The sequence below is a fragment of the Dendropsophus ebraccatus genome, chromosome 7, assembly GCF_027789765.1.
Source record: "Dendropsophus ebraccatus isolate aDenEbr1 chromosome 7, aDenEbr1.pat, whole genome shotgun sequence".
In the NCBI taxonomy this organism is placed as follows: domain Eukaryota; kingdom Metazoa; phylum Chordata; class Amphibia; order Anura; family Hylidae; genus Dendropsophus; species Dendropsophus ebraccatus.
Window position 1 is genome coordinate 144,398,518 of NC_091460.1, and position 27,986 is coordinate 144,426,503.

Genomic DNA, 27,986 nt, shown 5'->3' on the forward strand with positions numbered 1-27,986 from the left:
TATGGGGGCACCTCTGGGGGCATTATTAGTATATGGGGGCACCTCTGGGGGCATTATTAGTATATGGGGGCACCTCTGGGGGCATTATTAGTATATGGGGGCACCTCTGGGGGCATTATTAGTATATGGGGGCACCTCTGGGGGCATTATTAGTATATGGGGGCACCACTGGGGGCATTATTAGTTCATGGGGGCACCACTGGGGGCATTATTAGTGTATGGGGCATCTCTGGGGGCATTATTAGTGTATGGGGCATCTCTGGGGGCATTATTAGTGTATGGGGCATACCTCTGGGGGCATTAGTTCATGGGGGCACAGCAGGGGATCCTACATAATGGGGGCACAGCAGGGGATCCTACATACAGGGGGCACAGCAGGGGATCCTACATACAGGGGGCACAGCAGGGGATCCTACATACAGGGGGCACAGCAGGGGATCCTACATACAGGGGGCACAGCAGGGGATCCTACATACAGGGGGCACAGCAGGGGATCCTACATACAGGGGGCACAGCAGGGGATCCTACATACAGGGGGCACAGCAGGGGATCCTACATACAGGGGGCACAGCAGGGGATCCTACATACAGGGGGCACAGCAGGGGATCCTACATACAGGGGGCACAGCAGGGGATCCTACATACAGGGGGCACAGCAGGGGATCCTACATACAGGGGGCACAGCAGGGGATCCTACATACAGGGGGCACAGCAGGGGATCCTACATACAGGGGGCACAGCAGGGGATCCTACATACAGGGGGCACAGCAGGGGATCCTACATACAGGGGGCACAGCAGGGGATCCTACATACAGGGGGCACAGCAGGGGATCCTACATACAGGGGGCACAGCAGGGGATCCTACATACAGGGGGCACAGCAGGGGATCCTACATACAGGGGGCACAGCAGGGGATCCTACATACAGGGGGCACAGCAGGGGATCCTACATACAGGGGGCACAGCAGGGGATCCTACATACAGGGGGCACAGCAGGGGATCCTACATACAGGGGGCACAGCAAGGGATCCTACATACAGGGGGCACAGCAGGGGATCCTACATACAGGGGGCACAGCAGGGGATCCTACATACAGGGGGCACAGCAGGGGATCCTACATACAGGGGGCACAGCAGGGGATCCTACATACAGGGGGCACAGCAGGGGATCCTACATACAGGGGGCACAGCAGGGGATCCTACATACAGGGGGCACAGCAGGGGATCCTACATACAGGGGGCACAGCAGGGGATCCTACATACAGGGGGCATCCCACATTCCTACTCGCTTTACTGCACATAACACCAAACAGCGCAGTTACTATGGGAGCCTACAGGAGGGAGAAAGGGAAGGAAGTTGCTAGAAATGTGCGGAGCCTAAATTGTTTGTCTCACAGGTTCTGAAAAGATGAAACATATCTGGAAGGAATCATCATGGAGGTCTGGGCCGGATGGAGAGGAAAAGGGAAAGTGAAGCCTCAGATCAAAGAAGACGTCACCTGTGAGTCACTGTATGACGGTTTTCTTATTTTGTAGAACATCATTTAGTAGGGGCGCCCCGAGGTGACAGCTACTACATTATCTGTACTCAGACATATCACTGTGTTATCTGTGCTGTTACATAGGACTGCAGGTGACATCTACTACATTATCTGTACTCAGATACCACTGTGTTATGTGGTGTTACATAGGACTGCAGGTGATATCAGGTGATTTCTCCAGGTTGCAGAAGTTCAAACTTCATCGTGCCCTGGTGTGCTGGTGTCTGTATACATGTGTGCTGGTGTCTGTATACATGTGTGCTGGTGTCTGTATACATGTGTGCTGGTGTCTGTATACATGTGTGCTGGTGTCTGTATACATGTGTGCTGGTGTCTGTATACATGTGTGCTGGTGTCTGTATACATGTGTGCTGGTGTCTGTATACATGTGTGCTGGTGTCTGTGTGTGAGATCAATTCTAGAGAACTGGCTCATATATCCCATTTTCCCCAGTGGCTTAAAATGTAACCTCTGTTATACAGTTATAAAATTGTAGAACCTAAATGTGAACAAGGTGCAATTCAAATAGACACTTACTTGTATAGCTGTCTCTTGTGCTCTGTATGCAGTGCATTATATTCACCCTTGCAACGTACAATTTATAGCGTGTCTACAAGCCCAGCGGGGCTCATTATGATGGAGACTAAAACTTATACAAGAGTGGGGTAGGGGTTCCCCTGTATTCAGAATGCTGGTGAGTGCTAGGCAATGCCAAGTCTGGGATTATTGAATTTCGAGGGTCTATGCAGAGCAGGATAAAGACACCTCTGCTGCACAAACAGGATCTCCTAGAAAGCGTTCTCACCGCCATGTATTCGCTATCACTGTCTTGGGTGAGCTAAACTAGTCTGCCTAGGGGGGGGTGATTTGTATATGCTCACTAACATGGAACAGCCTCATTATATTAGCCTTATCAACATATTCTATGTTAGTGAGCATACCGGGGGGGGGGGGGGAGATATTGGTGAACATATACAAATCAAACAGCCCCCCAGACCCTCGAAATTCAATAACCCCAAACGGGGCATTGCCTAGTACTCAACAGCATTCTGAATACAGGGGAACCCCTACCCCACTCTTGTATAAGTTTTAGTCTCCATCATAATGAGCCCCGCTGGGCTTGTAGACACGCTATAAATTGTACGTTGCAAGGGTGAGTATAATGCACTGCATACAGAGCACAAGAGGCAGCTATACAAGTAAGTGTCTGTATGGTTACATTTAAATTGCACCCTGTTCACATTTAGTTTCTACAATTTTATAACTGTATAACAGAGGTTACATTTTAAGCCACTGGGAAAAATGGGGTATATGAGCCAGTTCTCTAGAATTGATCTGAACCAAATTATACCTCCCAGCAAGGCGTGGGGCGAACACACTATTTTTTTTTTTTTATTAATGTGGGGGGCCCAGACACTTTGGTTGTATGGGGCCCCGAAATTCCTGATGGCGGCCCTGCCCGTACCAATGGGGAGAACAAGCTGGAAGACGACGGCAGGGAGAGGAGGAGCTGCAGCACCATCTTCTCCTCACTCATTCTCCCGATTGGCACAGGTGTGGACACTCAGACCTGGAACGATCAAAACTTTTGACTTGTCTCATTGTTTTTGTACAATGACACTTTAAAGGGAACCATTCACCCCGTGGCCCCCGGCAGAAACTGACATACAGTGACATAAAGGTCAATATACTTACCACATCGCTCCCGGTCCCGTCCCGAAGCCCGTTGTTGACACGGAGAAATCGACGATTCTTCTTCTCGCGCCCATTATGGTAATGAGCGCCGCCGGGTCCGAAGTCCAGCCTTCTCCCCGCCTCCGACACTTGATTGACGCCAGGTCCTCTTCCTCCTCGTCTTCTTTCTTCTCGCCGAATCCCGCGCAGGCGCCGTGACAGTCGTTTTCGGCGCATGCGCAGTTCACAATTGAAGCCGCTCCGCAGCTTCACTGTTTACTGCGCGTGCGCCGATTTGCTCGAACACCGTATCCTGTTTACCGCGCAGGCGCAGAAGAGGTGACGAGACCATCACAGCGGCGCCTGCGCGGGAATTCGGCAGAAGACTGAAGACTGAAGACGTCAATCAAGTTCCAGGAGGCGTGGATGGGCGGCGACAAGAAGAGGACCTCATGAATAAGTTGGACTCGTCCGTCGTTTCCTATGGACGTTGGACTCATCTCAGCTCATTACCATAATGGGCGGGAGAAGAAGAATCGGCGATTTCTCCGTGTCAACAACGGGATCCGGGACGGGACCGGGAGCGATGTGGTAAGTATATTGACCTTTATGTCACTGTATGTCAGTTTCTGCCGGGGGCCACGGGGTTAATGGTTCCCTTTAACACTTTACTGTGACGGGTGCAATTAAACAGCAATAACTTACAGAGAGAGCTGGAAAGGCGTCGACATCTCTGCTTTGCATTTCATACAGAGACTTTGATTCCTCTATCACTTGTTTCTCTCGACGTTCCTCAGGAGTTAGGCCAAAGTGAACATTTTCTCGTTTAAAATAATTGGATTCTTCACTCTGCTCAAGCTTCCTGTAATAAGAGCAATAGTCACGTGTATCCAGAGTTCTTTTTATATATTAAGTGGACAATCATTTGTATGACAGGATCGTCAGCAGCTGCAAGCCGGTTGCAGTAAGGGTACTATTACACGGAACGATAATCGGCCCAATTCAGCCAATTATGGCTCAGTGTAATAAATACAACGATCAGCTGATGACAGCGATCATCGGCTGATCATTGATATAGGTTTGAACCTATAATTGTCAGGCGTCGACTGACGATTTAGATGACCTATCCAGGCTGCAGGGCTCCTCTTGAGGTCTTCTTCCTGGTCCCGCGTGCTCCAGCTTCAGAGCGGGTTGTCTGAGCTGACAGGCCGCTCAGCCAATCACTAGCCAGGACCGCCGCGGCCTGTCAGCTGAGACAGGCCGCTCTGAAGCTGAAGCACGCGGGACCCGGGGAGCAGAAGACCGCAAGAGGAGCTCTGCAGCCTGTACAGGTTATGTATAAAAAGTAAAAGCAAAGGCTGCAAGGTCATCGGTAACGATGTCCATGCAGCCCTTGTTAAACGATTATCGCGCCATGTAATAGGCCCAGTAAACGAGCGCCGATCTAGCAGATCGCCGCTTGTTTACAGTTATTATTGGGGCTTCATCGGCCCGTGTAATGCTACCCCAACAGTGATGGTGATCCTACAAATATTCCATCCCTGAACTCACCTTAGCAAAAAAAATATGTTTTTTTTTTTAATGTACACAAAAACGTAGTCGACCTCATTGTTGTGTCAGTTAAAAAAAAAAAAAAAAAAAAAAAGATCTTTTTTTTTTTCTTTATAATGAAAGTCGATGGAAAAATGAATCAAAATGGATGCACACAATTGCATCAGTTTTTTCGCCCCCACGCAAAAAAAAAAAAAAATGTGACAGGTGTAACCACTGCATGATAACTATCTTTAGCAGTCCCTTCTGACTGGCACCAACAGTGGAGCACACTATGGTTGAATCCACACGGTTCTGTTATTACAGTGCTGCAGAGATACGGATACATCATGCCGGGCAGGAAAACACTCCAGGACAGGCATTCACCTTCTGTGCCGTCCAGGTTTCGCATAGCAAACGCAGAACGTGTGAATGCAGCCTTATGGTTAGATCCATGAAACCTATATCCTATTGATATGCCAGGGTGTCATAGGTTTGAATATGTATTTTTAGTTACATTCATATCAACAATTCCAGACAATGTAATTTACCTTCCAGGCACTTTTGGAGGAGTCCTGCTCCGTCCCTTGTTTTCGATTAGGGTAGCTTGATCTGAAGATATCCCATGCTGCTTGTTTGTGGAAGTTTGTTGCAGGCGTGAAGGTAGCTGCTGCGCTTTTGCAGCTTTTCCATAGTTTTTCTGACCTCTGTAATCCTTTTCTAATAAATTGGAAAAAACTGTTAGGATCAGCCACACCCATCATTCTTAAAGGGGTACTCCGGCAAAAAATATTATTTCAAATCAACCGGTTTCAAAAAGTTATATAGATTTGTAATTTACTTCAATTTAAAAATCTCCAGTCTTCCAGTAGTTATCAGCTGCTGTATGTCCTGCAGGAAGTGGTGTATTCTTTCCAGTCTGACGCAGTGCTCTCTGCTGCCACCTCTGTCCATGTCAGGAACTGTCCAGAGCAGGAGAGGTTTTCTATGGAGATTTACTGCTGCTCTGAACAGTTCCTGACATAGACAGAGGTGGCAGCAGAGAGCAGTGTCAGACTAGAGAGCATACACCACTTCCTGTGGGACATACACCAGCTGATAAGTACTGGAAGACGGGAGATTTTTAAATAGAAGCAAATTACAAATCAATATAACTTTACAAAACAAGTGGATTTGAAAGAAAAAAAAAAAAAAAGACTTTCCCGGAGCACCCCTTTAATGCAGAAAGCAGAAATATGAAGATATAGAGGTTACCTATATGACCACCTGTGCCACTTGCAGAGGTCTTCTTTATCTTTTTTCCTGCGACAGTGTTCCAACCATCTGTAGCGGCGTTTAAGGGGATCGGTTTAAGATTTTTCAACTGAACATGTCTACAGGAATAGAAGGGTTACTAAACAATAGATCAAGGAAAGCTGAACAGTTCTAGAATCATATAGTCAAATACTAGACCTGTATAACCACTCACACTATTATATTAAAGGGGTATTCCCCCCCAAGAGCTAAAAAAATGTAATGCCTCCAAACCTAGCTAGTCTTACTCACGAAGTCCCCCTGAGAATTTTGAGCTGTCTCCCGTCTTTCTAGCTGCTTCCGTTCCCGAGTTACAAGTTTTTCTAAAAGATGGTCTATATCCAAGCTGCGGGCGGCCGCGGGTCAGAGGGCTGCGGGCGGCCGCGGGTCAGAGGGCTGCGGGCGGCCGCGGGTCAGAGGGCTGCGGGCGGCCGCGGGTCAGAGGGCTGCGGGCGGCCGCGGGTCAGAGGGCTGCGGGCGGCCGCGGGTCAGAGGGCTGCGGGCGGCCGCGGGTCAGAGGGCTGCGGGCGGCCGCGGGTCAGAGGGCTGCGGGCGGCCGCGGGTCAGAGGGCTGCGGGCGGCCGCGGGTCAGAGGGCTGCGGGCGGCCGCGGGTCAGAGGGCTGCGGGCGGCCGCGGGTCAGAGGGCTGCGGGCGGCCGCGGGTCAGAGGGCTGCGGGCGGCCGCGGGTCAGAGGGCTGCGGGCGGCCGCGGGTCAGAGGGCTGCGGGCGGCCGCGGGTCAGAGGGCTGCGGGAGGCCGCGGGTGAGAGGGCTGCGGGCGGCCGCGGGTGAGAGGGCTGCGGGCGGCCGCGGGTGAGAGGGCTGCGGGCGGACGCGGGTGAGAGGGCTGCGGGCGGCCGCGGGTCAGAGGGCTGCGGGCGGCCGCAGCCAGAGGGCTGCGGGCGGCTGCAGGTCAGAGGTCAGAGGGCTGCGGGCGGCCGCGGATAAGGGGGTGTCACACAGTTGGGGCTGCAGGCACAGGAGCGCTGCGGGCAGCCACCGGGTGAGCGGGGGTAAATGCACAGCCTGATGGAGAGGGGAGGAGTGAAGGGGTTGTGCACACAGTGTAGGGGGAGGGAGATGCATGATATGGGTGATCTCTGTGGGGGGCGCCGCTACACAGTTGCACTTATCGGATGCTGCCAGCGGCCACCGGGAGACGGGGGGCACAGACTGTGTGTACGCTCAGGGTGGGGAGGTTACATAGAGCTGGTGACCTCCAGGGCGAGGGGCACACAGTGGGCGGTGCTGCTGTCAGAGAGGCAGACAGCTGCAGAGTCTCACTGTCCTCCCTCACTTCAGTGGACTGGGTTAGAAGCGCTAACCCAGCCCATTGAAGAGATGGAGGACACGTGATGCCGTCTCGGCGGGTCGGGGCCAGGAGCAGGGAGCGGTGTCGGAGTGGACTGAGAGCTGATGATTCTATGCAATCCGTGGGGGTTGGGGCACCTAGATAACAGCAAAACTGTGCAGAATCCTTAATAAATTTATATTGGAAAGATGGAAAGCTACGGGTGGGCAATGTATTAATGCAAAAATAATTTTGGGGGGAATACCCCTTTAATAACCAACTGCAGCTAGGTTTTCAGCAGAAAATAAAATGCAGGCAGTCTTGGAAAATACCCACTGAAATACCCACCTCTGTCCCAGTTCTTCCACAAAGACAACAGCCGGTCCATTATCTACACCAACTTCTTGGATGTGCGCATTATAAAACATCCCACCGGACTCTAATCGGACCTACAACCGGTGAGTACCAAAATAGAGAAATTACTACAATATACTTGGTTATCATTACCATATAGTTTAATAGGATATCACAGTCAGTAACAAAAAAGTAGCATAAAGCATCTTAGGTATGTTCTTATACAATGTTCTTTAGGGTAAATTCACACGGGCGGATCCGCCGGGAGTCTCACACACGAAATACGCAGCTAATCCGCAATACACGTATTAATAATAAGAATAATACGTGTATTGCGGATTAGCTGCAGATTTCGTGTGAGAGACTCCCGGCGGATCCACCCCTGTGAATTTACCCTTACAATGTTTGCATGTAAAATATGAATTACGATTGAGAATGATAGTTAGGGGTCATTCATATGTCTGTAAGATTTCATCTGTACACGGTCAGCGTTCTATGGACTGGATCTGGGAGCTCCCAGCATCCTGATTCGGATGTCGGGAGCTCCTAAACAATTTAAAATTTTGCACTAGTGTACTGACACAGCCGTGCAGCTGTATCAGTACACTAGCGTCAACTTTTAAACTGTTTCTGTATTTTTAGAATTGTCCTGATCATATATTAGTGTAAATAGATCACAGTGTGTTTTGTATCTTTGTTTGGGGTAGTTTTCAGTTGTTGCGTTTGACACCTGGTGTTTGTTGTTTTCTCCCTTGCACTTACAATAGGAAAGGAACACCACCTGGGTTGGGGGCCACCTTATTGAGGAGTCGGATCACCCCAAAAGGACAGTATGAAAGAATACTACAGTAGAGTTCACTATCCCTACCTGTCCCATTACCATCATCTATGTTTTAGCTCATATTGCTATCACCCTTCCCAAGTGCAAGTGCTTGTGAGATTTAGGTCATATTCTTTCACACGTTTATGTGCTTGTTGAAAATGAGTCTATATGACTTTTTTTTTTTTAATTATGGAACACTAAATGTTAAGTGTTATACCTAATATAGTCTTTTATCCATACTTGCCTATAGGGTAGTGTTGTACCATATGACCAGCAGACAGCCATAACTATTTCTACATTTGATGTTCTAAATCCAAAACAGATGGCACTGACTTCTACCGTATTACAGATGTTTGTATATGCACCCAAAACAAGGGGGGAAAGTCTGCAACTATTTAGATTATTCAATTCAAAATACGATTTTTCTAATAAGAAAAAGAAAAGGTAATTTGCAATAGCTTACCTGACATTTGTCTCCTACCGAGTACTGCATTCCAGCTGCGATGGAGAAATCAAGCTTTTGCTGATCTAAAATATAACACACATATAGTAAGGAGTAAAGCAGGGATGGAGAACCTTTCTCCATGTTTCTATGTTATAGTGAAAAGTCCAACAGCACCTGAATTGGTAGAAGATGCCTCTCAATGTTGTAGAAGATGGATGCACGCCAGAGGGTCTCCAATCCCAGTTAGAGACCATATACTGTCCTAGAAGAATTGTTCCGACAGCATCGAATAGTGAAGAATTGGTGAAAGTTTATTCAAGTAACATGCAATGGCTATGGTGTATGTTGCTTAACTATTGGATGCTGTCGGAACAATTCTTCTAGGACATGATTCTATGTTGTCAAAATTTGGTAATAATCAACTAAACAACTATTTCATGCCCCATAAGGATGGGTTCACATATGGTAAAATGGAAGCATTTGTGGGCATCCATTTTGATCTGCTTTTCCATTGACTTTCATTATAAAAGAAAACAGATCAATGCATCTTTTTTTTTTTAGCGAAGACAGAAAGTGTGCTACCGCGTGTACGCAAAAAAACACTGATGCGTTATGATTTTTTTTTGTATAATGGAAGTCGATGGAAAAATTGCAAACAATTGCATCCATTTTTCCATCCGCCCTTTGAAAAACGGATGAAAAAATAAATAAAAAACACACTGTAAACCCAGCCTGTTATTTTACCATCAACAGAGGGATATAACAATTAGTTATTCCTTAGAACAGTTGTACTTTAAATGAGCGACAAAATGTTAAAGTTCCCCTAGGGGACTTTCATAGGCAATTATTTAATTGCTTATACAGCTCAATGCTATTGCACTGCACAGAGATGTGATATCTGCACACTACTAGCACAATCACAGGCCCACTCCTCCGTAAGACACTTCTGCAGCAGCTGACTGGATAAGTGGGCCAGTAAAGTCATGTTCCTAAACTCAGAATAGAGGTACAGTGGGGACTAGAGTTCCATTTAGGAGGTTAAACGACTGGCATCAGTGTGATTGCTGATACTGATCTTTAGCGGCAAGTATCAGCTACAGACAGCACCTGGCAATAACATGAGCCCTCTTCATGCTCCCCTTCCAATCTGCCGAAGTATATAGTTGTATGGTGGTCAGTTATGTCACTTAAAGGAGAAGTCTGGCCAAAAGTATTTTTTAATATGTTATTACTTATGGAAAGTTAGACACATTCCTAATGTACATTAATTATGGGAAATGCACATATAGGGCTATTTCCCTTAATTTAGTAGATCATTGAGACTTCAAATTCTCAGAAATACCGTGACGTCACCAACCAGGGTGTAATTCCTATAGAGTGGCCAGCAGGGGGCACAGTATATGTAGAAGCCTATGGACTTTATTGAAGTCTATGGAGTATGTAATGTAATGTGAAACCTACACACTATTGATGACTGTGTATGGGGGATAAATGGAAGGCACCGAGAGCAGGGAGGGAGAGAGTAGGTGCATCTATATACCTCCTCCCTCCCCGGTGCAGTGAAACAGAAAGACACTGCTACTCCTCCCAGCATCTGCTCATAGTATGAGCAGGTGATGGGAGGAGGAGTACTAAGGAGATCCACAGCACCAAGCCCCCCCCCTCAGCCGACATCGCCCCCACGCCCACCGCACAGCTGCTGCCGCCGCCGGTAGCCTCCCCGCATCTGGCCCCCTGCCGACAGTAACCTCGCTGGACCTGGCCCCCCAGCCTTCCCCGCTGGTAACTTCCTTGACCTAGCCTCCCCCGCCGCCACCGGTAACTTCCTGCTTATGGCCCCCCATCACCAAGCCCCCCGGCCTCTGCCGCACGTCCTACTCACTTCCCTGCCATGTCGGTCCAGACTGTCAGCTCTCTGCCATCCCCGCATCCTGCCGACTCTGTCCCGGATGATGAGAGCTGCTGGGGGTGACATCCGGGACAGAGTCTGCACCGAGAAGGGAGGGAGGAGGTATATAGATGCACCTACCTCTCTCCCTCCCTGCTCGGTGCCTTCCATTTATCCCCCATACACATAGTCATTAATAGTGTGTAGGTTTCACATTACATTTCATACTCCATAGACTTCAATTAAGTCCATAGGCTTCTACATATACTGCGCCCCCTGCTGGCCACTCCATAGGAATTACACCCTGGTTCGTGACATCTCTAAATTTCGCTTAAAAAAAAAAAAAAAAAGTGAAAAGTCTCCCTGATCTACTAAATTAAGGGAAATAGCAGTATATGTGCATTTCCCATAATTAATGTACATTAGGAATTTGTCTAACTTTTTATAAGTAATAACATATTAAAAAATACTTTTGGCCGGAGTTGTCCTTTAATGTCCAATACTGTCACATGGTGATTTATTTTTAGCGAGGGAAAATTATTAGAAGCCTCACACTGATAATATGGGAAATCAGCAGCGTATCCAGGTCTCAATTTTTACCTCTTTGTGATTTCATCCAAACTTCATATTCCACATTTCTATACACTCCTGTATTGAGTGAACGAAGAACAGACTGGGGGACAGAAGGGGGGACAGATTTTCTTTGGGGAAGCTAAAAAGAGATAAAATAAAAAAAAATAAAAACATTTAGAAGAGTGCTATAATAAAATGAATAGGATTTGGGTTCTATTTGTATTAATTATATTATCTTTATATAACACAACAGATAAATTCTTCCTGTCTTCGTAGACTTCCCTCCAAATACTTTAGTTTCCTTACTATAAATACAGACTAAGGGGCAGATGTATTTTTCTAATATGAAATTTGCTCCATGTTTTCACTGCTGGATTTATCACCAGGCGCACGCTGTGCAGCAGCCCCGAGCTGGTGAAGATTTTATGCCTAAATTTTACAGAATCGAGGTAAAGATTACAATAAATCTTGCTCATGGGAAGCAAAACTGGTAAGAGTCACATAATTATTGCTTAAAGGGGTACTCCAGAAAAAAAAAAATTAAATCAACTGGTGTCAGAAAGTGACAGATTTGTAATTTACCTCTATTAACAAATCTCAAGTCTTTCAGTACTTATCAGCTGCTGTATGTCCTGCATACCTATGTGAAGGGCATACAGCAGATGATAAGTACTGACTTGAGATTTTTTTAACAAGTAAATTACAAATCTGACACCAGTTAATTTGAAATATTGTTTCTTTTTTGCTGTTGTTGCCCTTTAAGCGGGGGCTTTGCACAAAAAATAACTACTTTTTCATGTCCTCGCTAGGTGCGGACCTTGATGCATCTACCACTAAGGTTATTGCTCACTAAGGATCGTCTCTCGCTGAACTGCAGGTGGTGGGGTGGGCCCAGCCCTGATGTCCCCATGGATTTTAATGGGACCTTTGGTGGTGAATTGAGTCACTATAACATGACAAATAGATTCTTCTGAACATTAGTCAGGAAGGTCAGTGATGGGGAGCTGTGACGAAACTTCCTCGAAGACTCAAGAGAAGTAATTCCAAGTTAGAATACAATGACTGGATGATGATTAAGTGTCTGTAAATGGAGGTGGAGGGGGTACACTCACACTGAAACGTCCTCTTAAAACAAGTGTACCATCAGATACATTGCTTTGGGTTTTGTTATTTTTACCATAATCGATCTGTGCCACCCCGGTCTTTCCGGGAGCACCGTTCCACCCAGGAGCACTGGGGGCAAGCCCATCGGCCTCCAGTGGGATGACCCCCCCCCCCATTAAAATCAATGGAGCCACATCACAGAGGGGTGGCTATTCAATAAAAGGACCAGGCCACCGGCATAGCCAGCACCAATCAATTAAGGGGGGGGGAATAAATAAATTGCGATGTACCTGTTCACTTTAAAGCTGGTCCTATCGATTACGAGAGAAGCAAAAAATTCTCTCATATAAATATTATCAAATTCGTATGACTACTATCTTCTATGAACTCATGACGTCCCCCAGGATGTGATCGGGATTCACAGCTACTTACTATACTTCTACTTTGCAGCAACTATTTTACTTTTAACACAAATCAATTAGATGTGAAACAAAATCAGTGAGAACCTAATATCTGTAACCCCCATAAGATCAAACCAAAGGGATCTAAGCCCAAAGAATGGGCAGACACAAACCGATTCTAAAGAAACAAGTCAATGAGTACATGGAGTCCTATTTCCTAATGTTTCAATCACTATATTGAAGCCCATTCACACGGCGGCCCGGGCTCCACATTTGCTCAGTGTGAACAGGCCCTTGCAGTGATTTGCAAAAGAAGAGATCAGCAGAATAAACCCTTACATACCTTGCCATCCTTGTGAGACTTAAATCCATTCATATTCACAAAGCTCAAATTATTCCTGCAAGAATTAGAATAATATGATGTGAACAAACATTAAAGAGCAGCACATCCTTCAGGCATATAGCATAAATCTCTATGGGCCGCCATCACCTGTAGGAGGGTTCCATCTGCTTTATGTATTTGCTGGATGGAATAATGCAGACCTCTGTGATATCTCATTCAGCAAGGTTCAGTAAAAAGATAAAAGGAATACAATACATGTGTGGTTATAGATAGATCAACTTTTCCCCTATCCACAGCATAGTGGAAAAGAAGGAGTTTGATTTTCTTGGACAACCTCTAAGTGTATGTCGCTGGATATTGCAAAAACACAATGTGAAAAGAGCTTTACACCATGGTGGGGATTTCCCAATATGATTTGCTATAATCATGGGAGAAGGCACGTTGCTTTATTTCATTAAAGCTACAGAGCGCCATTACCATAGTCACAGTTCAGTGTACAGCTTATTACTCACACACAGCTCTTACCCAGCAGCTTCATTTTCCACATCAGACCCTGAAGCTCCACTGATGAAGAGCTCTTCTTCAGGTTTGGAATCAAAAGTTCCTCCTTTTGACACATGTTTGGTAACACAAAGCCCAAATACCTTTTCATACAGCAACTCATAAATGATAGCTAAAAAAAAAAATAGAAAAACATTGCGTTACTGCTTAAAATAGTCCCAAAATCTTAGTTTCCATTTTGGCCACTAGGCCTAAAGCTAAGCTGAGACTTCCTGTTCTGATCAGTTTGCAACAGTGCCATCCTGATCAACACACAGGATTAGAGAAAAAAGTGGAATATAGATGACCGAGGTGTACACAACAGCTGCTGCTCACAGCTCAGCCTCCCCCTCCCTGCAGAATGACCCCTGTAAAAGGTCACTGAGCATGCTCAGAAGCCTTTCTCACTAATTCAAATTGAGCTGGTTCTATCTATTGTGCCCTATGACTCATGAGGTTTGCAGTAAAGTATATCCAAAAGTAGTAGATAAAATTACTCAGAAGATAATAGCCCCCTTAAAATGTTTAAAAAAAAAAAAAATCTGAAAATCGAAACAAGTAAAAAAGAAAAACAGTATATATAGGTGTCCTTTGTTTTATATTGGTTTACCTACATTGGCACATAGCGGCATTCTCAGCAAAATCAGCAGGGTATATGATATCATAATGATTCCCATTAGAAAAACAAAGCATTATCTAAAAGAGAGAAAGAGAGAAAAAAAATACTAAGAATTTATATGACACCTTAAAGAAAAAACCTTATTTTTAAAATCTCTTCTTACCAACCATAAGGGATATACCGACAGGTGTCTCAACACAATATTATAAAGAGAAGATATTAGCGGGTTAAAAGAATCTAACCTTTTGATACGTCCCTATTGCCCACAAGGCGCTGAGGATGAAGCCAAGTTTCTGCTGAAAACGCAAAAATCTGTGTGTGAGCCTCTCTCTGTCTCCCCCTCCCTTCTGAGACAGCTGATGTCCCTGGCAGGCTTTATCTGCAACACTAGCTTATTTATAAAGCTTTGTTAAGGCTATTCTGAGGTCAAATTGCTAATAAGCTTACTGAGATTATCTCTGCCAGCTTTAAAAAGAAGCTACAATGTTACCGATACAGCCTGCCAGGAACTTGTTTACATCAGCTGTCTCAGAAAGGAGGGGGAGGAGATCGAGAAAAGCTCACACACAGATTTTTGTGTCTTCAGCAGAAAACAGGAGCTGAGAACTGGGGGAAGGAGACTGAATAGATAACAACAAGTATGGAAGGAATTGTTAGTCTCACCATGGGCCGCAACATATCAAAAGTTATGTTTGTGTGGAAAACCCCTTTAAATGGGAGAAAACTACACTGCTTAGGGAATCAGAAAACAAAGGGAAGAGAAAAGCAGCATGTATATAGGAATATGGAAATATGTGCACACCAAGAAAGAAAATAGAAATACAAAAATTTTATTCACAGCTCCAAAATGTTGAGTAAAAGAACTCAAGCGTGGTGGTTTGTCCATCCAGAAACAGAATAATATTATTATTATTATTATTATTATTATTACCCTAATGAATAAACTGCAGACAAAACATACATTAATAGAGTATAAAAATCCAACCAACCTTATCAGAAAAGCCATTATCAGTCACACGGGCCGGAGATGTATTGGGATCTTGATAAATTATAAAATCTTTGCTGAAGACAAAAAAAAAGGTTTTTTTTTAGAAAGTTTGATATTTTGTAAACTAATTTCCCCCCAAAAAAACACAGATAAAAATCCCTTAGAAAAGGGAAGCGATCCTATAGAGAAGTGTAAGAGAAAGTATGAGTGTGGGGCTGTGCAGAGACGCCTGGGCCTTCTGCCGGGATGTAACGTAGAAGCCTGCGGTCAGAATAACGTCACCAATGTCGTCCTACTAATCCACCAATGCAGTGACAGGGAAAATCCCCTCCCTTTATGTTACTAAAGCTTTAACCTACAGGTGGTCATTTCTGATGTACAAGGTGCTGGAACAACATCTTATGTATGAATATTTTTACAGAAATCCGCATGTACACACAGACAGTACTTTAGCTGATGAAGGCCATGCTAGGCCGAAACACCTCCTTACTGTCTGCACTACAATAAATGAGCAGAACTATATGGTGAGTGCCGGGTTTCCTCTAGATCTTTCTGGATGTTGCCACCCTAAGCACCACCGACCTACGCCGTCCTTCCTACACCCATAAGAAAATGACAACACAACTTACCTGAACATTAAAGAAAGGGCACTTATTTCCACTTGACCAACCCATTCCTAAAGAAAAAATAGTGAGTCTACGTTAAATGAGGATGAGGATGACAGTAAGCTTATTATAGATAAAAACCCTCTAAAACTACTACATAAATATTTTTACTTTAGTATCAAGACGATTTACTGAGGACCATTGACTAGAAAAACAGTCTGCGCTACCACTTAAAGGGAATGTGTCACCTAAATTTTCTTTTACTGATTGGAGTCAGATACTAAAACTTGTTAATTTATTAAAATTTGTTGTTTTAGTCTTACTGTAATTTTTTTTATTTCACTATTTGAACATGGTTATGGGGGCGGCCATCTTGCCCGAGCTGTTATTAACAGCATTTAGTGGCATGCTTTACAGCAAGACTCATGGACATAGACGATAATAGAGACTGTCTGTCCCCTTGAGATAAATGTGAGACCTTACTGAGCGCGCTCTGTGACCTGTAAACAGGTCATTCCCCAGGGAGATGCTATTGTCTCAGCTATCTGCTGGTGCCACATGACGTTGCAATGCTGTACAGAACAAAAATAGCTTTAGGATTAGTTTATAATATAGATAGAAAAATTGAAAATGAGAAAAAATTTCTTAATATGTTTAACATTAAAACATTCCTTAAGAAATAAGATAAAACATTCTAAACATGTTTCTGCTATATGTCCACACACACACATATACATATATACATATATATATATATATATATATATATATATATATATATATATATATATAATATATAATATATATATTTATATTTATTTATTTATTTATTGGAGGAGACCAGAAAGTAGAAACCAGCGGGAACATAGAAATGTCGGAATAGATGACGAGGTAGGTGCATCGACTTTTTATATTCCACATGATAATATAAATAAATTATTGTTCTAGGAAATGGTCTTCCTTTTTACATAAATGCCATTTTGTTCTGTTATATATATATATATATATATATATATATACACAGTGGTGCCTTGGATTACGAGCATAATTCGTTCCGGGGCTGTGCTTGTTATCCAAATCCACTCTTAAACCAAAGCAAATTTTCCCATAAGAAATCATTGATATGCAGACAATTGGTTCCACACCCCAAATATAATGATTTATTATTCTGAATAACATGTCAAACAGATGAAACAAACATTTAGAAACAGCAGAATCTGTGATATTATAAGTTACTGTACAGTAATGGAGAGGATGGGGCACACAAGGGTGGACAGAGACTGCAGGGAGCAGGAAGGAATGAGCAGGACAGATGTGGGCACATACATGCAGCACTCTCTGTCCAGGGAAAGAGGGGTTACAGCTATGAAGAAATTACCTCCACAGTCCTGTCCCCTGATGTGAGCCCCAGCCTGAAATGGATCTGCTATGATTTGGAAGGTGAGGGAGACTTTCTGGGTCAGAGTACAGGGCTGTAGACCACACTATGCAGACTATGCCCCTCCTCCACTCGCCCTCCAACCCAGTACAGGGAGCTCTTAAACCAAAGCAATGCTCTTAAACCAAGTCACAATTTTGAAAAACTCTGAGCTCTTAAACCAAAACGCTCTTAAACCAAGGTACCACTGTAATTATATATATATATATATATATATATATATATATATATATATATATATATATATACACACACACAGCCATACTATACCTGTGGATTTTCAAGACGTTTCAGATACTCTTCAAAAGAGCCCTCAATAAACTAAAAAGAGAATAGAAGGAAAAAAATAAGTTAGAAGCATCATGTCAGCAGAAAAAGACCCCCTGCTCCATCTAGTCTGCCTGTTAGTATTTCCTTCATCATCATCTAAGGATAGACAGTACTCCAGTAAATATCTTTATTTCAAACTAACTGGTTTCAGAAAGTTATACAGACTCAAAATTTACTTCAATTTAAAGATCTTAGTACTCATCAGCTGCTGTATGTCCTGCAGGAAGTGGTGTATTCTCTCCAGTCTGACACAGTGCTCTCTGCTGCCACCTCTGTCCATGTCAGGAACTGTCCAGAGCAGGAGAGGTTTTCTATGGGGATTTGCTGCTGCTCTGGACAGTTCCTGACATGAACAGAGGTGGCAGCAGAGGGCACTGTGTCAGCAACTGTTGTATGTCCTGCAGGAAGTGGTGTATTCTTTCCAGTCTAAGTATTGGAAGACTGAAGATTTTTAAATAGGAATAAGATACACAACTATATAACCTTCTGAAAACATTTACGTCTTTAAATGAGTTATTGATCATTAAAAAACATGGCCACTTTCTTCCAGAGACAGCACCAATCTTGTCTCCAGGTCAGGTCCGGTTTGCAATTAAAGGGAACCTGTCACCCCCCGTACCGGGGTGACAGGTTCCCGACCCCCCGTTAGAGACCCCTATACTTACCTCATCCCGCCGGGTCCCGCTTCTGGATTCGGTCGGGTCCCGGAGATCTCAGCCGCTGCAGCCCGGCGCGCGCGCTGAGAGATGAGTCCAACACCCATAGAGAATGACGGGAGAGTCCAGCGCTCCGTCATTCTCTATGAGCGTTGGACTCATCTGTCAGCGCGCGCGCCGGGCTGCAGCGGCTGAGATCTCCGGGACCCGACCGAATCCAGAAGCGGGACCCGGCGGGATGAGGTAAGTATAGGGGTCTCTAACGGGGGGTCGGGAGCCTGTCACCCCGGCACGGGGGGTGACAGGTTCCCTTTAAGCTCCATTCACTTCAATGGAACAGAGTTGCAAATCCCCACCCAAACTGGAGACAAGAGTGGTGCTGTCTCTAGAAGAAAGTGGCCATGTTTTTCTAGTGTTTTCTAGAAAAACCATTTAACATTTTTATCTTTCCTGATATGCCTTATACCTTAAACCCGCCGCCATTTTTACAGCCATATTTGGATTCGTTCTGTGACAAAATATAAAATAGCTTGGTTTGTGTTTCAACGTAGAAACACAAAGGGAAGTTATAGCCTGACAAGCGTACTGGACACTAGGCCATCACTTCCTATATACTGCACATTAGGCGGCTATGTATACTTCCTTGTACACATCACATACGACGCGCCGCTCTGTGGTCTTAGCTGGGGTTGTGATATATACATTTTATTCTATTAATAGAGCTCAGCCGCTCGTCTTAGTCTGCTGGAAGCCACAAAGCAGCTCTGTGTGGTCTTTTCACACTGCGTCTCACAGCATTTGTCTAAGCGATGTAGTTCGGAATTCCACATCATAGCGCTCTGGAATTAAGGATGCTTTATAGATAAATAAATAATAATATATTTGTATTATTATATAATATTTGTATTATTATATATTCATAATGTATTAATAATAATAATAATAATAATAATAATATATTCATAATGTATTATATATTCATAATTTATTATTATTATATATTCATAATTTATTATTATTATCATCATTATTATTATTATTATCATTATTAAATTATGAATAATTATTATTATAATAATTTATTAATATAAATAATAATAATTTATTAATATAAATAATAATAATTTATTAATATAAATAATAATAATTTATTAATATAAATAATAATAATTTATTAATATAAATAATAATTTATTAATATAATAATAATAATAATAATAATAATAATAATTCTATGATACAAAAGCACCCATGTAAAACATATTTTGCAATTCCCCCTGATGTATATGAACCAAGATGACATTTCCCACCTTCTTTGATAATGTAGGTCAGTACATACATTTATGCTATAATCTAGAAGCTTCCCAGGCCCCGCAAACACAGTGTGAGAAGAGTCTAACAGAGCAAGTCCCCCCAATGACTGCGCAAAATAAAGTATTTCCACAAGGCTTATTGCCTGCGACCATGCAACGGCCTGCAGCAGCTGATGACTTGTACGACAGGTAATTCTGGTTTTAACAGTCTCCATGAAGCCTATTGTCTCCTACGGGGCCGACAGAGGTAACAGAACAGGAGAGGAACGTCCGCTAGTAGGCAGCTATCGTATATAAACAGCAGTCACCTCAATGCCACAAGCCGGGCCTGACGTCTGGAAATGGAGAGTCCAATGGGAAGAGCGACGAGTGTTTGTTAGACCTAACGGAATATATTGGGTGAAGGGAAAAGGGAATCCCATTTACTTACTGCTTCAAAGTGGGCGCGATTTTCCCGCAGATACTTTATACAGGCTTGTCTGACCTCCAAGTGTCGCGCCTGAGAGTGCAGAACCTGCAGAGAAGAACATAAGAGCCATAGTACATAAATAGTAACATCACATCCTCCATCACGGCCAATGACCGATCAATGGATCTATAATCAGTCTAACACTAATACATGGATGCAACTTGATGTAGACAGCAGAAAAAGCTAAGAATGCCATAAAGTACTTTAATGGGAACTCCGGCAAAAATCTTTCTTTTAAATCAACTGGTGCCAGAAAGTTATACAGATGTGTAATTGACTTCTATTTAAAATTCTCCAGTCTTCCAGTACTTATCAGCTGCTGTATGTCCTGCAGGAAGTGGTGGATTCTCTCCAGTCTGACACAGTGCTCTCTGCTGCCACCTCTGTCCATGTCAGGAACTGTCCAGAGCAGGAGAGGTTTTCTATGGGGATTTGCTGCTGCTATGGACAGTTCCTAATGCGATGTCCCTTCCTGGAGAACATGGCGATGTCACTTCCTGGATAACATGGCGATGTCACTTCCTGGATAACATGGCGATGTCACTTCCTGGATAACATGGCGATGTCACTTCCTGGATAACATGGCGATGTCACTTCCTGGATAACATGGCGATGTCACGACCCGACTCCCAGAGCTGTGCGGGCTGTGGCTGCTGGAGAGGATGATGGCAGAGGGATGCTCAATGTCCCTCCAGTGCCCCGTGTCCCTCAGTGTCCCCCTGCCATCATCCTCTCCAGCAGCCACAGCCCGAACAGCTCTGGAAGTCTGGTCGTGACGTCACCATGTTATCCAGGAAGTGACATCCCCATGTTACCCAGGAAGTGACATCGCCATGATATCCAGGAAGGGACGTCACCGTGTTATCCAGGAAGGGACATCACCATGTTACCCAGGAAGGGAAGCCTTGATGCAGTAGTAAGTGCAGGGGGAAAAAAGCACTTTTGGGGTTCAATAATATAATAAAAATTTTCGCGGGACTTCTACTTTAATATTGCTATATCTCAAAATCAGAGCTCTGATGAAGGAGGTGGAAACCTATGGCATCTTCCACCCTGGTAGCATCAGTAAAAGGCTTGACGTGTCCTGTACAGTAACTTCTCAGTCTCATCAACAATACAGCACCAGGTCTGTCTGTAACTCTACATGACCTATTGGAGGTATATAGTCATACACTACCTATGACCTATTGGAGGTATATAGTCATACACTACCTATGACCTATTGGAGGTATACAGTCATACCCTACCTATGACCTATTGGAGGTATACAGTCATACCCTACCTATGACCTATTGGAGGTATACAGTCATACCCTACCTATGACCTATTGGAGGTATACAGTCATACCCTACCTACGACCTATTGGAGGTATACAGTCATACCCTACCTATGACCTATTGGAGGTATACAGTCATACCCTACCTACGACCTATTGGAGGTATACAGTCATACCCTACCTATGACCTATTGGAGGTATACAGTCATACCCTACCTACGACCTATTGGAGGTATACAGTCATACACTACCTACGACCTATTGGAGGTATACAGTCATACACTACCTACGACCTATTGGAGGTATACAGTCATACCCTACCTATGACCTATTGGAGGTATATAGTCATACCCTACCTATGACCTATTGGAGGTATATAGTCATACACTACCTATGACCTATTGGAGGTATATAATCATACCCTACCTATGACCTATTGGAGGTATATAGTCATACCCTACCTATGACCTATTGGAGGTATATAGTCATACAGCCAGAGAGCGGGGCTGAAGGAATACATCTCCTGCTTTTACAAAAAAACTGGGGTAAAAAATGTGCGCACAAAGCACCTTATTTTTTAAGCACATAGTCAGCGACTGCTCAACAATTCTCACCCAAACCTGATACCCCCCCCCCCCAATGGGATTTCTTGTACTGCACGCCACCACAAGGCTGATAGAACGCTCTTATGTGTCTGGAATATTTATGAGGTTCTCGTGACGTCCACAAAACAAGTAACAAGCAGATACAAGCAGCAGCGAGATAACAGACCCAAGCCGCCTGTGGCTGCAAATAGCTAAGAGTGCAGGAATCTATTACACTACCTGTACTGGGGACGGGGCACCACACTACACTACCTGTACTGGGGACGGGGCCACCATACTACACTACCTGTACTGGGGACGGGGCCACCATACTACACTACCTGTACTGGGGACGGGGCACCACACTACACTAACTGTACTGTGGACGGGGCACCACACTACACTACCTGTACTGGGGACGGGGCACCACACTACACTACCTGTACTGGGGACGGGGCCACCATACTACACTACCTGTACTGGGGACGGGGCACCACACTACACTACCTGTACTGGGAACGGGGCACCACACTACACTACCTGTACTGGGGACGGGGCCCCACACTACACTACCTGTACTGGGGACGGGGCCCCACACTACACTACCTGTACTGGGGACGGGGCCCCACACTACACTACCTGTACTGGGGACGGGGCCCCACACTACACTACCTGTACTGGGGACGGGGCCCCACACTACACTACCTGTACTGGGGACGGGGCCCCACACTACACTACCTGTACTGGGGACGGGGCCCCACACTACACTACCTGTACTGGGGACGGGGCCCCACACTACACTACCTGTACTGGGGACGGGGCCCCACACTACACTACCTGTACTGGGGACGGGGCCCCACACTACACTACCTGTACTGGGGACGGGGCCCCACACTACACTACCTGTACTGGGGACGGGGCCCCACACTACACTACCTGTACTGGGGACGGGGCCCCACACTACACTACCTGTACTGGGGACGGGGCCCCACACTACACTACCTGTACTGGGGACGGGGCCCCACACTACACTACCTGTACTGGGGACGGGGCCCCACACTACACTACCTGTACTGGGGACGGGGCCCCACACTACACTACCTGTACTGGGGACGGGGCCCCACACTACACTACCTGTACTGGGGACGGGGCCCCACACTACACTACCTGTACTGGGGACGGGGCCCCACACTACACTACCTGTACTGGGGACGGGGCCCCACACTACACTACCTGTACTGGGGACGGGGCCCCACACTACACTACCTGTACTGGGGACGGGGCCCCACACTACACTACCTGTACTGGGGACGGGGCCCCACACTACACTACCTGTACTGGGGACGGGGCCCCACACTACACTACCTGTACTGGGGACGGGGCACCACACTACACTACCTGTACTGGGGACGGGGCACCACACTACACTACCTGTACTGGGGACGGGGCACCACACTACACTACCTGTACTGGGGACGGGGCCACCATACTACACTACCTGTACTGGGGACGGGGCACCACACTACACTACCTGTACTGGGGACGGGGCACCACACTACACTACCTGTACTGGGGACGGGGCACCACACTACACTACCTGTACTGGGGACGGGGCACCACACTACACTACCTGTACTGGGGACGGGGCACCACACTACACTACCTGTACTGGGGACGGGGCACCACACTACACTACCTGTACTGGGGACGGGGCCCCACACTACACTACCTGTACTGGGGACGGGGCACCACACTACACTACCTGTACTGGGGACGGGGCCCCACACTACACTACCTGTACTGGGGACGGGGCACCATACTACACTACCTGTACTGGGGACGGTGCCATACTACACTACCTGTACTGGGGACGGGGGGGAATACTATGCTACCTGTACTGGGGGGGGGGGGGGCGGGGCATACTATACTACCTGTACTGGGGATGGCCATACTATTCTACCTGTACTGGGGAAGGGGGGCATACTATACTACCTGTACTGGGGGGGGGGGGCATACTATACTACCTGTACTGGGGGGGGGGGGCATACTATACTACCTGTACTGGGGGGGGGGGGGGGGGGGGGCGGGGGGAATACTATACTACCTGTACTGGGGGGGGGGGGGGGCATACTATACTACCTGTACTGGGGGGGGGGGGGGGCATACTATACTACCTGTACTGGGGGGGGGGGGGGGGGCGGGGGGAATACTATACTACCTGTACTGGCAACATAAATCGGGACACATTTCTTTTAAAGGCACGGGCCAACTTACTTAAAGGGGGTTTCTGAGCAAAACAGACACAGCACAGGTGTCAAACTCCGGCCCTCCAGCTGTTACAAAACTATAATTCCCATCATGCCTGAAGCTTTGGCTGTCCAGGAATAATGGGAATTGTGGTTCTGCACCAGCTGGAGGGCCGGAGTTTGAGATCATCCCTGATCTAGAACAGTCACTGATGGGAGGAGAACCCACAACCTGGAACCCTCATTACACAGGGCATGGGGCTGGGAGCTACTGACTTCACTCACTGTATAGTGGCCAGACCCAGCGTCACAGCCCGGCCACCACAGTGAGAAAGGTGGTCGGGAATCTAGGCAATCGCTATCAAAAGTACAATGAGAAAAAAGGGGACAAAGAAGAAAAGAAAGCAATTGTCTAATGTACCGACTTTCTTATAACCTACTAAAAGTTTAGGTGGTTGGAATACCCCTTGATTTATTCACCTGAAGTGGACACCCTGGATATTCCATTTCGGCCGGCCTACACGGTATGTATACAGCGCTATACATATATCATGCTAAGCACAAGCTGATCTCTCGCTGAGTCTCTTCTCCTCCTGTATACACCAGAGAGTTCAGCGAGGTCTCACACACCTTCTTACTGGAATGTGCTGAACGCTCAGATCACTCATGGGTTCTCCTGCCTCAGGCCCCATTCACATTACAGATCAGCGCTACATTATGTATGCTGGGGGTACACTAATCACTACACTACAATCAGCAAATCCCCATAGAAAACCTCTCCTGCTCTGGACAGTTCCTGACATGAATAGAGGTGGCAGCAGAGAGCTCTGTGCCAGACTGGAGAGAATACACCACTTCCTGCAGGACATACAGCAGCTGATAAGTACTGGAAGACTGGAGATTTTTTTTAATAGAAGTAAATTACAAATCTATGTAACTTCTGGCACCAGTTGATTTGAAATATTTTTTGGTGAACTACCCCTTTAAAGTATTGAGGCATTTGCCAGTAATGTACCAATAATGTGATGGAGTAAGAAACAATTGAGTTTATGGATCTATAAAGTGCCCTGATAGCATTCAGCGGTGCCAGTAGCTGCTGCCCCCAGTAATAACCGTACTGGGGGGCATGCTGAACGGCAGGCAGGCCAAGGTGAAAATCTGTGCAAGCCCAAGAAACAGCTACAAGTGTCATTGATTACCTGAAGTGGCCGTGTATATAGGACGGCCGTGTATATAAGATGTGGAGACAAACATTTCTATAGGCACCGTGCTCCAAGTCTGTACCCCCCTCTGTAACATGTATACAACAGATGTATGCTGCCATCCAAGACAGTCGGGGAGCAGAGCATGGGGGTCAGAAGAGTCAAAAACACCGAGGTGTGAACAGAGACTGGTCCATTTACACAGAAAGATTATCTGCCAAAGATCTGAAGCCAAAGCCAGGAATAGACTATAAACGGAGATCAGGTCATAAAGGAAAGCCTGAGATTTCTCCTCTTCTCAAATCCATTCCTGGCTTTGGCTTCAAATCTTTGGCAGATAATCTGTGTAAATGGACCCTTAGGGTAAATTCACACAGGAGCGAAATGCTGCAGATTATTACTTCCTTGCTGACGTTAAGTGGAAACTCTGTAACAGATCAGCAGCGCTTCAGCTCTGTGTGAATTCACCATCAGGTGACGGCTGTGACCGCTGTGTCTCCTGTATGATCTAATGTACAAAGACTAGTGATAGAGAAGTCCTACATATTCCAGAACGCACAGCCCCTGCCCCCATACCCACCTGCTCAGCCCCTGCCCCCATACCCACCTGCTCGGCCACTGCCCGGCCCCCATACCCACCTGCTCAGCCACTGCCCAGCCCCCATACCCACCTGCTCAGCCACTGCCCAGCCCCCATACCAACCTGCTCAGCCACTGCCCGGCCCCCGTACCCACCTGCTCAGCCACTACCCTGCCCCCGTACCCACCTGCTCAGCCCCTGCCCGGCCCCCGTACCCACCTGCTCAGCCCCCATACCCACCTGCTCAGCCACTGCCCTGCCCCCATACCCACCTGCTCAGCCCCCATACCCACCTGCTCAGCCACTGCCCTGCCCCCGTACCCACCTGCTCAGCCCCCGTACCCACCTGCTCAGCCCCCGTACCCACCTGCTCAGCCACTGCCCTGCCCCCGTACCCACCTGCTCAGCCACTACCCGGCCCCCGTACCCACCTGCTCAGCCACTGCCCGGCCCCCGTACCCACCTGCTCAGCCACTACCCAGCCCCCATACCCACCTGCTCAGCCCCTGCCCTGCCCCCATACCCACCTGCTCAGCCCCTATACCCACCTGCTCAGCCACTGCCCTGCCCCCGTACCCACCTGCCCGGCCCCCGTACCCACCTGCTCAGCCACTGCCCTGCCCCCGTACCCACCTGCTCAGCCACTACCCGGCCCCCGTACCCACCTGCTCAGCCACTGCCCGGCCCCCGTACCCACCTGCTCAGCCACTACCCAGCCCCCGTACCCACCTGCTCAGCCCCTGCCCCCATACCCACCTGCTCGGCCACTGCCCTGTACCCACCTGCTCAGCCACTGCCCGGCCCCCGTACCCACCTGCTCGGCCCCTGCCCTGCCCCCGTACCCACCTGCTCAGCCCCTGCCCGGCCCCCGTACCCACCTGCTCAGCCACTGCCCCCGTACCCACCTGCTCAGCCCCTGCCCGGCCCCCGTACCCACCTGCTCGGCCACTGCCCGGCCCCCCCCCGTACCCACCTGCTCGGCCACTGCCCGGCCCCCCCCCCGTACCCACCTGCTCGGCCACTGCCCGGAACAGACAGGAGCCGTCCTTGGCGATCTTCTTCCGGTACAGCCCGTTGGCCCTCAGATAAGAGTCCATGGCCGCCTCCTCGGTGCTGCCCGCTGTGCCCGGGGCGGCTCCCGCTTCTCTCCCGTCCATGGCCGCCGACCTGCCAGAAAGCAAACGCCGAACCGAAAGTCACTGAAGGCCACACGTCCTTCTCTAGCTGGCCGGGGAGCGGGGACGCCGGGCCTGGGGCATGGAGCCGGTGTGTGGGGGGCATGAGAGGGCACCGGGGGGGGACGGGACCGCCGGAGATCAGGCAGAAACGAAAGTGACGGCGGACGGGAAAAGTTTTGTTTTCAGTTTAGAGAAGAGTGAGGGGAGCGGGGCGGCGAGAGAGCGCGGGAGGGGCGGGGCCAGGGGCGGGGCAGGAAGTGTCATCACTGCGCAGGCGCACAGCGGCCGGCGGGACTCACCGCTTGGTTGCGTCTAGAATGGAGTTGCTCCTGTGAGGTCCTCCCTTCAGCAACTCCATTCTAGCTCACTCACTAGTGGAGGGACTAGATTGGAGTTGCTGAAGTGAGGACCTACTAGGAGCCACTCCATTCTAGACATGTCTTCACAGAAGTGACTAGAATGGAGTTGTTTACAAGACCTATAGGATTCTATTGTAGTAGGTGCATTATTCTGGCAGCTCATTCATAAATAGTGCTGCACAATAATTTGGACTAGACATGGAGTAAGATTCCACTTAGTGTAAATTTATATGTATTAATTTTTATATATTTTTTTATCAAATCAACCCGTTTTTCTGTAACATTGGTGCCAGTGTTACTGTTTTTGTCAGTGATTCTGGTGGTCTTTTTGTCCATTTTCAGAAAAA

At 46.9% G+C, this 27,986-nt stretch overlaps 1 protein-coding gene across 2 annotated transcripts in view; it reads right to left on the minus strand.

Annotated features, from left to right (window-relative positions):
• Positions 1–27,391, minus strand: part of OTUD4 (OTU deubiquitinase 4) — a 43,029-nt gene extending 15,638 nt beyond the window's left edge. Inside the window, exons 1-14 of one of the 2 annotated variants that reach the window (XM_069978657.1) lie at positions 27,113–27,391; positions 20,176–20,259; positions 17,717–17,767; positions 16,033–16,079; positions 15,405–15,477; positions 14,411–14,492; positions 13,782–13,929; positions 13,257–13,311; positions 11,436–11,547; positions 8,966–9,030; positions 7,674–7,774; positions 6,009–6,115; positions 5,294–5,462; positions 3,918–4,074 (exon numbers count right to left, since the gene is read on the minus strand). In XM_069978657.1, coding sequence (XP_069834758.1) covers positions 3,918–4,074; positions 5,294–5,462; positions 6,009–6,115; positions 7,674–7,774; positions 8,966–9,030; positions 11,436–11,547; positions 13,257–13,311; positions 13,782–13,929; positions 14,411–14,492; positions 15,405–15,477; positions 16,033–16,079; positions 17,717–17,767; positions 20,176–20,259; positions 27,113–27,259 — 1,398 coding nt within the window. In that variant the 5' untranslated portion in view covers positions 27,260–27,391. Of the gene's footprint in view, positions 1–3,917; positions 4,075–5,293; positions 5,463–5,996; positions 6,116–7,673; positions 7,775–8,965; positions 9,031–11,435; positions 11,548–13,256; positions 13,312–13,781; positions 13,930–14,410; positions 14,493–15,404; positions 15,478–16,032; positions 16,080–17,716; positions 17,768–20,175; positions 20,260–27,112 lie in introns of both variants that reach the window. The other variant, XM_069978656.1, reaches the window with a different exon arrangement.
• Between the last annotated feature and the right edge of the window lie 595 nt (positions 27,392–27,986).